Below are 16,331 nucleotides of genomic sequence, written 5' to 3'. Positions count from 1 at the left end.
TGTAGAGAAAAAGAGCAGCATCTTAGTCTTTTGTTCTTCCTTAATGTTCTGTTCCAAAATTGCAGTTAGTTATACAGTTTTTATTTCAAAGTTCTGGCCCACCTTAAATTTAGCTAATTCAGCTAATGTGACGCGGAAGAGAAGCAGGAGCCATCTTGATCTTTGCAAAGAAAAAAAACTTCGTATTTTCCCAGTTGTTGATTTTATTATTTCCCCCCCTTGTTACTTTCCATATCTCATTGTTTATAGTTGCTCAGAATATATTAATTGAAACAAACTTGCATACAGCTAAACTCGGGTATGTTTCTCTTCGCCTCCTTCTTTCCCAAGTTCTGATTTATGGCAGTTGGTTAATTAAATCTTTCTGCACAGGCAAGATTAGTTTATCAGTTATCAGTGAGAAAATAGTGCTTTTTTCTTGATTTTTCCCCTTGTTACATTCACCTCTCATTAAGTGGAGTTGCTTAAGATATATTAGTTAGAAGAAATTCGGATAAAACAAATCTCCTCAATATTGCTCTATTTCAAATCCAAAAGCAAATTTAGAGTTTATATTTGAGTGGGTTTGTCACTTCTCTATTTTCTCCTTTTCTGTCCAAATTGTTTCAAGCAAATGGCTTTTTTTGGGCTAGTGATTCAACCCTCCGTTTTTCCCTTTCTTTCTTTCTTTTTACCAAAATCCAGATCTGTCCGTTAATGTTATTTATACTCTCAGGATTCTTTGACTTTTCCAAGTTTTGATTTATGACTGTGGGTTAATTAGATCTTCTTACCAGTTTTTCATCTCGTCCCTGTACGCTCCTGCTCAGTTGCTTTGGCTGGAAGCTAGCTTCTTGTGCAGCCACGTTGCCATGCTGCCTCCCCTACTCCGATTTGCCCGAGCAAATCTCTGACCTGCAAGGGACCTGTTGCCTCCCTCTGGGTCTGATGAGACGCTGCCCCTTCTTCACCCCCCCCTCCAGGGGGGTTCTGATCCAAAAAGGATCTCAGAATTGGTTTGTCAGACAGGGTTCATGTGAGGCTCTTCAGAGCTCACACACCCCACGTCTGTTCAGCTGGAGAACTTCCGGTCAACCTTCCTGACTTCAATATCGTTTAATTAATTTGGCTTCAAACATTCAAGACCTAATATCTACTGTAATATAAATTTATCTAGAACAAATAAATGTACTACTTTCACAAATTTCAGATTAATATATTTCACTTGAGTAACTTTTATCACAGATCATTCAAATTAACCCCATCAAATTAACTTTCAAAGCTGTCTCTCATCTTGCTAAATTAATTTATCTTTTAGTTATTATATTCTCTTTCTGATTTTTTTCAACCATCTCCAATTTGATTTGGAAGACTGAGTTTTTCTAGTCTTTTATGGAGTTGTTCTCATTTTCTCCCCCTTATTTATATTTATTTATTATGATTTTTAATGCCACACATCTCCCCTATAAGATGACTCTGGATGGCCTACAAAATAAAGTTCTGCAAAGAAGATATGAAAGATCCAATCGGTCAGTCAGCAGGACCAGAGGTTTTGACTTCCGAATTTTCAGACTCATGCTGGAGCTCATCTTCAGGGAACTTCTCCCTAACAGAGTATATGCTGTTCTGTGTGTGGTATTTATTTGGTGCCTGTTGTATGTGGCTTTTTAGATGCTGATTGGGGTGTATTGATGGCTGGCTTTTAAGTCAGCAATCATTTGCTTGTGCTGCCCAGCCCCTGTCTTCTAAGAATCAAGATCACGTGAAGTGTTAATACCACTTTATAATGCCTTGGTAAGGCCACACTTGGAATACTGCATTCAGTTCTGGTCGCCACGATGTTAAAAAGATGTGGAGACTCTAGAAAGAGTGCAGAGAAGAGCAACAAAGATGATTAGGGGACTGGAGACTGAAACATATGAAGAACAGTTGCAGGAACTGGGTATGTTTAGCTTAAGAGGGGAGACATGATAGCAGTGTTCCAATATCTCAGGGGTTGCCACAAAGAAGAGGGAGTCAAACTATTCTCCAAGGCACCTGAGGGTAGAACAAGAAGCAATGGGTGGAAACTAATCAAGGAGAGAAGCAACTTAGAACTGAGGAGGAATTTCCTGACAGTGAGAACAATTAATCAGTGGAACAGCTTGCCTCCAGAAGTTGTGAATGCCCCAACACTGGAAGTCTTTAAGAAGATGTTGGATAGCTATTTGTCTGAAACGGTATAGGGTTTCCTGCCTAGGCAGGGGGTTGGACTAGAAGACCTCCAAGGTCCCTTCCAACTCTACTATTGTATTGTATTGTATTGTATTGTATTGTATTGTATTGTATTGATATGCTGGTGGTAAATCAGCACTCCTGTTGACTGATGAGGGGTTTGGCTTCCCAGGCTTCAATCATTTCCTTAGCTGTTTTTGTACCTGCTCATGCAACAATCCTAGTAGCTGCAACATTCAATGTCTTTCCTTGTCATTTGCAGTGTGAGGCTACTAGTGAGTTTGGGTGTCCTTGTCTGACCACTCGCTTGTGTTCTTGTAGGTTCCGTCCCATCTGATCTACATAGTCACAGGGACAATCCACGCAAGAGATTCAGTAGATTACATTGGAAGTATCTCCCACCTCCAAGTGATCTTTACAATGCATAATTTGTTCTTGTATGGTAGCTTCTGGGTGGTGATGCCCACTTGCAGATCTCGGAAGCTGCATTCTACAGCTTCCAAAATGTTTTTGATGTATGGCAGGATGTACCATGTGGTTGGTCTTGTACCTTGTTTCTTCCTTTCTCCCCCCCCCCCCCCAATCGGGTTGTGCTGATAGCTTGTAACAAATGATTGTGGTTCTGCTTGAATTGTTCACGTAGGGTACTCAGTGGGTTCTCAACTTTGCAGCTACTAATATTGTTGCATGTGCAGGCACAAAAACAGCCAGGGAAGTGATTGAAGTCTGGGAAACAGGCCCCTCATCAGTCAACAGGAATGCTGATTTACTACCAACATAGTAAGTACTTAGAAGACAGGGGCTGGGCAGCACAAGCAAACAGCCAATGACTTAAAAGCCAACCATCAACACACCCCAATCAGCAACTAAAAAGCCACATACAACAGGCACCAAGGAAATACCACACATAGAACAGCACACATTTTGCTGGAGAAAAGTTCACTGAAGATGGGCTCCAACACAAGTTGGAAAGCTTGGAAGACAAAATCTCTGGTCCCGGTGACTGATCCCGATTGGATCCTGCAACATTATCGTGGGACACGTATATTCACCTTCATTTGTAAGATATGAAAGACTATTTCTATTCATTCAATAGTAACTCTAAAGACTAGCTTGGCAGCATTATTCTACAGCCACTGCATATTATAGGACAAGCAACTGTGTGCAACATGTAACATGCATTAGTGCACACAAGAGCACATCTTTATACAACAGGATTTGAAATATTTAATTCCTTCCATTAGTAAATGTTTGAAATATTCAGCAATGTTTCCAGTTAACTGGATAGCAGATTTGTAAAGAATTATTATTTTACATGGAGCAGCACATTACAGACTTAATGTTTTTGCTGCCTGTTACATATTGGAAATGTGTCTTGTCTGAGATATAAAAAAAGCCAATATATTGTAGTACAGGAAATAGTCCCCAACTTACAACCATCCATTTAGTTACCATTAAAAGTTACTACTACACTGAAAAAGTGAGTTATGATCATTTTTCACACTTAACCACCATTGCAGCATGGTTGTTAATGTGATCATGTGGTCATGCGATCTAAATTCAGAGGCTTGGCAGCTGACTCATATTTATGATGGTTGCAGTGTCTTGGGATCACATGATCACCTTTTGTGACCATTTGACAAGCAAAGTCAAGGGGGAAGCCAGATTCACTGAATGACTGTGTTATTAACTTAACAACTGCAGTGATTCATTTAACAATTGTGACAAGTAATGTCGTAAAAAGGGGCAACCGTCACTTAACAAATGTCTCACTGAACAACATAAATTTTGGGTTCAATTGTGATCATAAATCAAAGAATATACATCCATCTGATAGAATCACTACATATCTTTCTTTTTTTGGAGAGTCTGTCATTAATTGACCAATAACATGAAATTAGCTTACTAAAATTTCCTTGATCAGATGGTAGTCCTGCTAAAACCTCTACTTATATTCTGTGCAAGTGCTGAGTTCCATTTTCTTTTGAAGTCTGTCTTGAAGTTTTAAAAAATGATCAGTATCACTTTGCTAAGCCATTCACGACAGGATGTAAATCTGAGATGGGTGGCCTTCATGCTTTCAGAACTGAAAAAGTAGCCATTATTTCTTCGGTCTAGTATACCATGAATAAGTTGATGCCTGTAACACCTAGTAGTGATTAATAACGCTCAGTCTGAAATCTCCATTTTGAGATTGATTCTGCAAATTGAATCTGCAAACTGTCATGACTGGAACACCTGCCTCAATTGCTGAAGTTTTGGTGTGCTTCCCCATTCATTCTTTTTTTTTCTTTTGGGGGGCCATTTTGCCTGCAAAATCAGAGAACTCTAAACTTAAGAGGTGGGGGTCCTTTGAGGCAGTGTTAGCAACTGCCTCAACAGATGCCTGCAGAAGGTAAGTGGTTTGCCCTTACCTTCTTCCTAGGGATGAGATAGAGTGAAAGGTCACCCAGCTGGTTTCATATTTAAGGCAGAACTAGAATTCCTGGTCTCCCGGTTTCAGCCTGTTGCCTCAGCCACTACATCATGTTGATTCACACACATCCAAATATATGTATATATATACAGACAGACAGACATTTATATAATACAGGGGTGTCAAACTTAATTTCATTGAGGGACGCATCAGGGCTGTTTTTGAACTCAAGAGGCCGGTGTGGGTATGGCCAGGGTGGGTGTGGCCACCTCAACGTCCGTTTTGGCCTGCAACGGCTTCCTATAGCCCTCTGCCAGCTAAATACTTTTGCTGGCAGAGGCATCGTGGGCTGGTCCTTCACTGTTTCCAGGGCGCCCCTGCAAGCCATATCTAAGCATCCCGGGGGCCCCGCAGGCCTTGAGTTTGACACCCCTGATACATATAATACATTCTGTGAGTTTAAAGTTGCTTTGCTTGCTTTTTTTAATGCTGAGGTTCTACTCTCTCTTTGCAGCAACAATTTGCATTTATCTAAAAAGAGAAATCTTCCAGCCAGCCTGAAGACATGAAGGATCCATGGAGCAATATTACTTATGCTTAGATAAACAGTTATTAGAACTAAATATCTCCCAAATTAATACTTGGAACAGTTATTTTCATTTCCGCAAAGTCTCTGTTATTACTCTGTCTTACTGTGTTTAAATGTATGGGGCATGCATACATAATGCGTTTGTGTATACCTATATACCCAGATACAAATGCAGATTTATACCTAAATTATATTAACAGTACAACATAACCTTTGTTACGCTTTCCATTCAGAAATTATTGGTAAGGGGGGGGGGGGAAATCAGGAGAAAATTTAATACTGAACAGTGTGTTTGTTGTCCCAAGCAGCTGTCAGTCACTGAAGCAAAAGAGCAACAGGAGCTGAGAACTTTGTTGCGCTGGCACCGTCTTATGGATGAAGTGCAGAATTCAGAAGGGGATCTGCAGGTTTTAAGGTACAGTTCAGGCTGCTTACTTTGACTGTGTCTTCCAGGTTGTTTTTCCTCTGAAAACTAAGCATTTCCAAATGATCAGATTAAGTCATTGCATTCCCCCCCCCCACCTCACCCAAAGAGGATATTGGAAAATTTGAATGAGCCAAAGTGATGTAAGGATAGTGAAGACAAATTAAACCAAACAAATCTGGAATTCAGTCCTGTGCAACTCAGCGGGATTTATTTCTGACTATATAAGTTTGGGCTGTAATTTGCTACTGGAATCATAAAAGGAAACTTAACCGTCTTAAATGTTGATTCCAGAAAAGAATAAAAGATTTCCTTTCTCACATTATTTATTTATTTATTTGAACCACAAATTCTGTTGGACAGAGTTTTCTGCAAAACCATCACAGACAATACCAACTGAGACTATTAACATGTGGAAGACTTATTTAAAGAACGTGTTTGTGTGTGTGTGTGTGTCAGTGTCTGTGTGTAATTCACGGATTGGTTCTAAAATATACTGACTCTATTATGTACTGTTGAATGCAGAGCTGAAGCTGGATTTGGCACTACAGTTTACCTGTGCTTATGCTCCAAGTCTTTAAAGTATAAACCCCATTCTATGAAATTGTTCAGAGAAATAGTTAATTCATGGTTGGCTTTGCTTGTGTTTTATTATTCCATGGAACGACTCCAGCCTTCCAATAGTATGCATAGTTATGCATGGAATTCAATTTGGAGTATACTGCTATTCCTGTATTTATGTGTAATGCTTCACAGAAGGTTGCAGCCCAAATCTCTAGTCTAGACAATTGTGTATAGGAAGTCTCTGTGCAGAGCAGGACTTTATTCTGAAACAGTATATCCACTGAAATTCATTCCACATTGGTTTTCGACCTACCCCTGTTTGAAAATTAAACTTTTCATATAAGGACTGTATGCAGGGAATTCATTATCAACTTCTCCCTATGTTGACACCTAAGTGATAGGTCTCTTCTGCCCTTCAGATTCAAAGGTGAAAATCTGTGTTTTCTAGCATCGGGCTATAGTTAGAAAGGGCAATATGGCAATTTTTCACATGAGCGTCCCCAAGGTGTTTTTTCAAGAGGCAACTGGACTTTTTTTGTTTTTCTTTGAAGATATTCTGCTTCTCATCCAAATAGTTTCTTCAGCTCTGAAGAAGCTTCTTGGATGAGAAGCAAAATGTCTTCAAAGAAAAAAACAACGAGGAAGTCCAGTTGCCTTTGAAAAAGCACCTTTGGGACAACCAACACCTGGATGTCTGAGAATCTTCATAGACATTTTTCACATGAGCATTGCTGCATCCTTATGGTCATGTGATTAAAATTTGGGCACCTGGCAACTGACACATATTTATAACAGTTACATGTCCTGGAGTCACATGATCAGCTCCCAACAATAAAAGTCAAAGAAGAGAACCAGACTCGCTTAACGACAGCATAAGTCATTAACAGCAGGGATTCATTTAACAACTGTGACAAAAAAAGGTTGTAAAATGGGGCGCAACTCACTTAAAAACTGCTTTGAATAGCAGTGGAAATTATGGGGCTCAGTTTTGGTCAGAAGTTGAGGACTATCTGTACAGCCGAGAAGAGCAATATGAGTGTCCCTCATCTTTGAAGCTCCATTTTCCCCTCAGATCTAAAGGCTACACAACCCTAATGAAATCACCTCCAAAGATGAGATGCTAGGGAGCTTCTCAAAACCCATTTTATACAGTTTGAAATGTTAAAAGAGATGTATATTAATCCTGAGGTTCCATTAGCTGATATAACTTCCAAACTTAGAGCCAAGAACTGATGCAGATTTTTAAAGAACATTTAAAGTATTAGTTTCACCTTTTAAAAATCTTCCTCAGTTAAATTAGGCTCAAAGAGAGTGGCTAGATCAAAATAATGTCATAGTTGGGGATTTAAAATCTTTCTACTTTTAACATTTCTCTGCTACAATAATTGTCCTGAGACTCTCACTGTGTCCAGCTCCTGTTTGACCTTCATAGCAGCTGTTCAAGCATTATGGGTGTTCCTGAAAGCATAAATCTAAGTCCAGCAAGAATTAGTGAAGCCAGTTTTATATAATTATAATAGCAAGGAGATTGATGTATAGGACATGCATTACATTTTTAGGCCAAACCTACCACCTAGCTAGCTTTATTCTGTGAGGAGGAGAGTCTAAGACCTTATGCTGTGTGTGAGTGTGAAGGCTGAAGGAAGTCACCCATGCTGGCTGGGGAATTCTGGGAGTTGAAGTCATTAAAGTTGTTGATGTTGAGAAGCATTGTCTTAAACAAACATCAAGAAGAGTGTTAGTGAATAAGGGGCACAGGTTAATCCTTAACCTTCTGTTGTCAATAGATCATAAGGAGCTGAAGAGCCTGGGCTTTTGGATTCACACCTCCAACATGCCTAGCTTCCCTTCTCATTTAAATAATCACATTCATTTCTCATATTTCCAACAGTGCCATTTGATAATAGATGTATATAGAAGAGGCTGCCTTATCATTATCCTCCATGCAGCTGCTGATTGACAGGGTGACTGATGATGGTTGCTTTTATTACAGTGTATACAGGTTTGTGTGTGTCTGTGTGTGTATTGTTGTGACAGAGGCCTAACTGTGGAAAATGGACAGCCAGATGCTTCAGTTCGGATTTCTGAACAGAATTGGACCTTGAATCCTCTCAATTCAATTACATTTTAATTTTTAAACTGCTTTTTAGCTACTTTGAGAAATATGATGAAGCACATATATACATATGAGATTCTCTTATAGAATGCAACCTGCCATTGATGGCGGCTTTTTAAATAAGTTCAATTTAATAGCATTTTTCAACTATTAAAACTTGTGATATATTGCCATATAAATGTCAAAGATATAACATAAAGCCAACATTTAGCCGCTATTTATGCTGGACACTATACAGAAAAAAGAAATAAAGTAATAAAGGGATTGGAGCAACTCCCAGTATCAAAAGACAATGAGATAAGCTAAAATAATTTGGTGTAATTTATTGGCTAATATAGCAAAAAATGGACTGTTGCTGGGTTTTTGTTTGCAAAACAGCAAGTGGTGTATTTGTCAGAAGGTTGCAAAAGGTGATCCCATGAACTCGGGACACTACAACTGTCATAAATACATGCCAGTTGCCAAGTGTCTGAATTTTGATCACCTGACCATGTGGATGTCTAATGGTCATTTGAAAAATAGTCATAAGTTATTTTCTCAGTGCCATTGTAACTTTGAACGGTCACTAAACAAATGGTTATAAGTTCTACCTGTGTAGAAACCAGCTTTCATCAGAACTTATATAAATGCTTCACTATAACATGTTGTCATTTGAACTGAAGCAGAACAAGGTCTCTGTGTTTAAATCTATAATATGCTGTAAACAGAATAATTTAATGATACGGCTAGTATAAAAATTCTGTAAATAAATGCATTTCTGGCAGAGCTACAGGGAATGACCATTCATTGATGAAGAATCTTATCAATCAGAACTGGTAGAGGATATTGCAGACCTCCTAAATGAAAATTTAGAGACCAAAACATAGTATGTCATTGTTTTTTAAAGGAAGAAATTATAAAATAGAAGAAAAATGAGGGAAATCCTGGCACATTTTAAATGTGGTAGACATAGATGAAATAAAATGTTTTTACTTGATAGGTATGGCCTTGTGAGCTGCTAAAGTGAAGTCTGGATAAAAGCAATCAAAATGTGTAGCTGGATTTTTCCCCTCTCATCTTGAATGTTTCCATCTCTTCTCATTTTCTTTTGCTGTGATGTGATGATCCTGTCTGTATAACATATCTTAGCAGAATGCCACATGATGTGATATAATGTCTGGGAGAAGAGTTAAGTAGCTTCACACCAGCTTAACTTGGGCTATCGGTTCAGTGTCAGCTTTTTATTTAGCCATGCACACAATAGTATAGTAGAAAATTGTATTGTTGCACTACTTTTCCACGAAGAGAGTTTCATTGAACAGAAGTTCCAGAACCGAATCCATGAATCAGATATTATGCTGTTCCTGTTTTTAATCAGGTGTTTTGATAATTAAATTTTACGAAATAATAAATATGTTTCTGTCACTTTGTCTAGAATGATGTTACTGTTTTGTACCCTTTTAGGCCAAACAAAGAGAAAACAGGCAAGGTGACTGAATCTGGTTCTTCTGTAGTCAAACATGGCCTCAATGCCGAAAAAATCTTCATGCAGGTTCACTACCTAAAGGTCAGAATGCTGAATGCTCTTATTGGAAACTAAATGTTTTATGCACAGAAATTTTACATTACATTATATTACTCTTCCCCTTCCTACCCTCTCTCCTTCTCTTCCTCTCCCTTCCATCCTCCTCTCCTTGCCTCTTTCTTCTTTTCCCCATCTTCCTTTCATGTTCTCCTTTCTCTCTTTCTTTTCTATTATTGTAGGTGTCTCTTTCCGGTCTCAGTTTACATTTCCTTGGGATGGTATTTCTGCAGACCTAAATATAGTTTGATATCATTTCTTATTCCCTTACCTTCGCTAATCTATCCTAGCTATATTTTCCTTCCCTTTATATCTCACTTTTGGCAGTATAATTATATATTTAATATTTTCTTTTCTGTTTTCCCCTTCTCCCATTTATGCATTATCATAAATTTCCAGTTCACATTATCAAAGACCTTTTGTGCCTCCAGAAATAGCAGTGCCATTTGCTTCTCTGAGTGGGCTTCCCTAGTATTCTAGCGTATTTAATACAATTCGCATATTGTCTCTGATCTGTCCCTTAGGGAGAAATCCATTTTGGTCTGTGTGTATAAGTTCGTTTAGGAGTCTCTTCATTCTTTCTGCCATTATTGATGCAAAAAATTTATAATCTACATTTAGTGATGAAATAGGTCTGTAATTTTTTACTTGTTGTAGGTCTGAATCGTCTTTTGGTATCAGGGTTATATATGCCTCCGTCCATATTTCTGGTATCTTTGCCTCCCTTAGTAAGTCATTAAATAGTTCTAACATTACATTGCTTAATACTTCTTGTAATGTTTGGTACAATTCTGCCAGCAATCCATCTGGTCCTGGTGTTTTCCCTTTCTTTTGCCTTTTAATGTCTTTTATTACCTCCATCATTGTAATTCTTTCTTCTAGTGCCTTCTTATATTTTTCTGGCATCTTAGTTATTCTGGTTTTCTCTAAGAATTGTCTTATTTTCCCTTCTGGTACCCTCTCATGTTGATACAGCTTGTTATAGTAGTTCTCAATTATTTTTTTCTTTTCTCCATTTGAATATTGTAAATTCCCTTCTTCATCCACCAGTTGGTTTATCGGTTTTTTTTACTCTTTCTTTTTTCAATTTGTAGGCCAGCCAACGTCCTGGTTTATTTGCATTTTCAAAAAAGTTTTGTTTTGCCGATTTTATTTTGTTTGCCAAATCTTCATTTTTTATCAGGTTCAGTTTATGTTTTTGCAGTTCCAACATATTTTTAACTTTTTGGTTTTGTGGATTTCTCTGCAGCTCCGTCTCCAAACTTTTGTATTCTAATTCCAACTTCTTTTGAGTTTGTCTATTCTGCCTATTCCTTTTCCCTAAGTATGTCATTGCGAGACCTTTGATATATGCTTTACATGTGTCCCATACATTCTGTAATGATGTGTCTTCCTTTCTATTTTCCTGGAAGAAATAAGTCAGTTCATTTTCCATATATTGCTGGAAACTTTTTTCATTTAATATTCTTAAATTTAAAGTCCATCTCCCCTTTTTCCTCTGTCCCTTCCAAGTCATTATTATTGGATTATGATCAGCCCATGTGCTTATGTCTATGTCTATTTTTAATGTTTTGAGTATTAACTCTGTTGACATCCACATCATATCTATTCTTGACCAAGATAAGTGTCTGTTTGAGTAGAAGGTATATTGTCTTTCTTTCGGGTGTCTAATTCTCCAAACGTCTTGCAAATTTAATTCTTCCGTCATTGTGAATAATGTTTTGGGTAGGGTTTTTCTTAAAACATTTCAGTTTCAGTTTCTCTAGTTTATTGAATCTTCTTCTTTTTATTGCCGAGTTTAGTCCATTTATATTAATTGGGATTACTTTTATTTCTTCCTCCACATCATTGGTTTATAGGTTTAGTTGATCTAATTGCTCTCAGCTCCCTCTGTTCCTTTGTCTCTTTAGTCTTTACTCCTTCTCTTAGCACTTTCTCTTCCTGTTATTTCTTCGTCCTCCCTTGATCTTTCCCCATAGTTTCCTGGGAATTAGTTCCTCCCTCTTCTCTTACCAACATTCCTTCCTGTGCTACTATATGTTGTTCATAAAATAATTCTGCTTTCTCTACTGTATCTAATATGTGCCTTTGTTCTTGCCAATTTACCAAAATTCCTTCTGGAACCAGCCATCTAAAAATCACCCCTTTCTTAATCAGACTCTTGGTCAGGAAGTGATATCCTTTTCTTATTTGTCTAAGCTTCCTTGGAATTTGCTTCAATACCACTATCTCTCTAGACTTGTATTTGATTCTAATATTTCTTGTTGCTTGCAGTATTTCATTTTTTAGAGTTTTTTAAAATAAATCTTACATGTACCTCTCTGGGCAAGTTATTTCTTATTGCATGTCTTGCATGTACTCTAAATGGCTCAGCCATTCCATATAAAATTTGTTCCTTACTCCTTTCTATGATCCCTGAGAGGATTTCTGCAATCTTCTCTGCTAAATTCTCTCCTTTCTCTTCTTCAATGTTCTGAAATCTTAAGTAGAATTTGGATCTTTCCATTTCCCAGAGTATGGAGGATTCATCTTGCTTTTTATCAATTGTTATCAATTTATAATCCATCTCCTCCACTTTTTTCTCTGTTATTTCTGGTCTTTCTTCCACCTTCTGCAATCTCTGCTCGTTTTTCCCCATCATTTCCTTAACTTCTTTCAATTCATCTTCCACCTTGTCCACTTTCTCTTCTACTTTGTTTACTTGCTCCTTGAGATCCTTAAGATCCGCGTGTATGGCTTGCAACATACTTTTCAGCTCCGAGGTAGCTTTATCTTGTTGCGTTGGTACACCTGTTACTTTCTGTGTCGCTGGACTGGGTGGTGTCGCTGTTGCAGATGCATATGATGTTATTTTCTTCATCTTGGTGTTTGATTCTGACATTGTTGTGTTTGAGTTATAATCCGATTTTATAAATTAAATTGGTAAATTAATTGTAATCCTGGAATTGCCCACAGCAGCTCAAACACCAGCCTTCCCCCCCCCCACAAAAAAAAACCCCAAACAAAAACCGAGCCCCGTTTTTTGACCCAGTCTTCAGGTTCTTGCTACCTTAATCCATTCGCTTTGTAGTGCCAACATGTGGTTAAAAAAAAAAAAACAAGAAAAAAAACCGGGGTTGATGAAAAGGTTCTCAGCTCAACAACAACAAAAAAAAGGCCCCAAAATTAATTCCACAATGGTAAACCACACTTCCTTGCAAGACAGCAAAGGGTAGAATAAAAAAAGGCAAGTCGGGGGGAGAAAAAAGGAAGGAGAAAGATAAAAATTGCATTGGAAAAGGACCAAAATAGACAAGTAAAAGAAAAAAGAAAAAAGAAGCCCTTTAGTCTGAGTTGTCTCGATTAACCAAATGTCTTCTTCCAATAAAAAAACACACTATCAAAAGGCATTCTTCTGCTTCTCAGCAGCCCATTATAATGTAGCAAGAGAGTGCAACATCTTGTTTACATAGCTGGTCTTAATTTCTTCCTTCTAGAGCAGTGGTTCTCAACCTTCCCAATGCCACGGCCCTTTAATACAGTTCCTCATGTTGTGGTGACCCCCAACCATAAAATTGGTGTCTCAATTCCTAAGACCATCGAAAATATGTGTTTTCCCATGGTCTTAGGTGACCCCTATGAAAGAATCGTTCGATCCTCAAAGGGGTCCCGACCCACAGGTTGAGAACCACTGTTCTAGAGAGACTTTATCATCAGTTCAATGTTATCAGCCCTTCTTCAAGGTTGTTTCCTTAGGCAATGTTTTTTTTCCAATCAGCTCTTATTTACTACTAGATGGCAGTACAAACAAATAATTCATCATCTTTATCTTTTGCTTGAAAACAGATTGTCAAAAATTATTAGCATTACTAGAAAAACAAATGTGCAAGGTAAAAGTCTATAAAATTCTGTAAAAGGTAAAGAGTAAAGTAAAAGTCAAAATTCCAATTTGTGTTCTAGCCCTTCAACAGTTAAACAGTTCTCAAAATCTATTGTTTCTTTTATTCTGTTAATGGCTCCATCTGTCTGTCCACTGCTGGTCCGAGGGTGGGAGAGATATCTAATGCCGCCCCCCATCTCCTGCCACTCTTTTTTTCAACAAACATTTTTTTCAACCGGAGGTTAAGGTTAATTACAGGAATGTTGTACTTTCAAGCAATCTTGTTATCTCACCCAGATGAAGTACATCATTGATTTTCCAAGCTGCTCAGCGTGGAAACTCACAATGGCTGCCTTTCCTGCTTTAGGTCCAGGAGCAATTGCATAGCAATTTGCAGGTGTTTTAGGGGAGTTGTGCATTCCCAAACCACACCTACTTGTGCTCCCTCTTTTACTCCCCCCCCGCAAGGCAGCTATGATTAATTATCCCTCAACATAGCAGGAAATTTGACAATTCTTTGGAGAGCCCCCCGGAGAACACGTCCTGTTGCTGAGATTCAGGCCACACCCCTCTCAAGACACACCATGATTTTGAAGAGGTAAATAAAAAAAAGTTTTTGCACTCTGCAGGCCTCCCAAACCCTCTGCACGTCTTGTTTTTTTGCAAAAAAAAGGGGAGGAGGGCATGCAGAGCTTTGGGAGGCTTGTAGAGTGGTCCTGGGGGCTGGGGGGATTAAAAATGAGCAAAAATGGACCATTTTTTGCTCATCTTTGCCCTCCCCAGCCCCAGTAGCACTTTGCAAGCCTCCCAACTTCTCTGCACGTCCATTTTTTGCAAAGGGGGTGGGGTTTCAGGAGGCCAAAAATGCTGTATTCACTGTATAAGACACACCCAGATTTTCACCCTCTTTTTTGGGGAAAAAAGGTGTATCTTATACTTCGAGAAACACGGTACCTACATAATTCTTCTAAAGCTTAGAGAGTGGGATGGAATCATACAGCCATGCAAAAACCCATCCCATTCAATACATAATGCAATCCTGCAATTTCCTGTACAGTGATCCTTGGAAACAACCAAGAAGATCGACTACTCGGAAAACAGAGTTCTAGATAACGTTTCTGTGGTCTCTATAGATCACTGAAAGAGGCTACTTCGACACGGCGTTACATTTTGATGTCATCAAAATTTGGGCACTTGGCAACTGATATGCATTTATGATGGTTGCAGCATCCCAGGATCATGTGATTGCAATTTATGACCTTCCTGACTGGCAGTGTCAACAGGGAAGCCAGATTCACTTAACAACCACCTTATTTAGCAACGGAAATCTGATCCCAATTGTGATCATAAGCCAAGGACTACCTGCATAATTAGGGACGTGGTGGCTCAATGGCTAAGACGCTAGCTTGTTGATCAACAGTTCAGCAGTTCAAATCCCTAGTGCTGCATAACAGAGTGAGCTCCCGTTATTTTTCCAGCTTCTACCAACCTAGCAGTTCGAAAGCATGTAAAAATGCAAGTAGAAAAATAGGGAGAGGAGGAGCTGACGTCGCGACAACACGACATGCGATCTTGGAGCTCCAAGATCGCAGTCAATATTTTTGCCTTGGATGGTCCTTTTGGACCTAAACTATCCCGTAGAGACATTGACAGAAAAGAGTATGTCCTGCTGATATCAGGGACACCCCAAAGTCCCTGATTGATCCAGGACAGTGGTGGGCAACCTTTTTTTTCAACTGAGCCAAATCTCGCCAAAACCACGATTGAAATTTATTTTGAGAGCCACATTTTTAATACATAGGATGGTACACTGTTTTTAGTTTCAATAAACTCTGGCATTTGAAGCACGCAAGTCTTAACACTGTCAAGTTACAAGATCCTTGCATCCCTAACCCTTTAGGAAAAAAACCCCAAGGGGTCTTCAAACCTGACAGCTTGAAGACTTGTGGACTTCAACTCCCAGAATTCTGAGAATTGAAGTCCACCAAGGGCATCAATCATATTAGCCCAGGGATCTGCAAAATTGGCTCTTAAGACTGGTGGACTTCAACTCCCAGAATTCTGAGAATTGAAGTCCACCAGTCTTAAAACAGCCAACTTTGCAGACCTCTGTGCTAGCCCAAAGCCTGGCGCTGGGCGGGCCTTGCTCCCCCATTGGTGGAGCCCCAAGAAGCGAGGAGGGAGAAAAAGAAACTGAGGCTAAGGAGCTTCCCCCCCCGCCCCCTCCCAGCAAAAATCTAACCGGGGAGCCGGGCGGGCAGTAGCAAATTAGCCGATCACGCCATGTGATCGGTTAATTTGCTTCTGCCCAAGCGGCGTGATCGGCTAATTTGCTACTGCCCGCCCGGCTCCCCAGTTAGATTTTTGCTGGGAGGGGGCGGGGGGAAGCTCCTTAGCCTCCGTTTCTTTTTCTGCCTCCTCGCTTCTCGTCCCCGCCCGACTTCAGGATTCTCCCTAATCATTGTGGGTCGAAAAGAAAAAAGGGAAAGGGGCACTTGTTTTGAAGTGCCCGAGAGGAGGGAGGGGAGCGGGCGCCCGGCACACAGAAGAGCCGCATTAAAATGTGTAAAGAGCCACATGTGGCTCGCGAGCCGTGGCTTGCCGACCAC

The 16,331-nt window shown here is 39.3% G+C and overlaps 1 protein-coding gene across 1 annotated transcript in view; it reads left to right on the top strand.

Annotated features, from left to right (window-relative positions):
- The window catches only part of AOPEP (aminopeptidase O (putative)), a 236,328-nt gene that overhangs the window by 90,841 nt on the left and 129,156 nt on the right, over positions 1 to 16,331 (top strand). The window contains exons 8-9 of the mRNA XM_081941620.1: positions 5,507 to 5,613; positions 9,746 to 9,848. Of these exons, the coding sequence (XP_081797746.1) occupies positions 5,507 to 5,613; positions 9,746 to 9,848 (210 nt within the window). The remainder of the gene's footprint in view (positions 1 to 5,506; positions 5,614 to 9,745; positions 9,849 to 16,331) is intronic.

This window comes from Natrix helvetica, assembly GCF_964273705.1.
Source record: "Natrix helvetica genome assembly, chromosome: 2".
NCBI classification, from domain to species: Eukaryota; Metazoa; Chordata; class Lepidosauria; order Squamata; family Natricidae; genus Natrix; species Natrix helvetica.
This window is presented reverse-complemented; position numbering and strand designations above follow the sequence as displayed.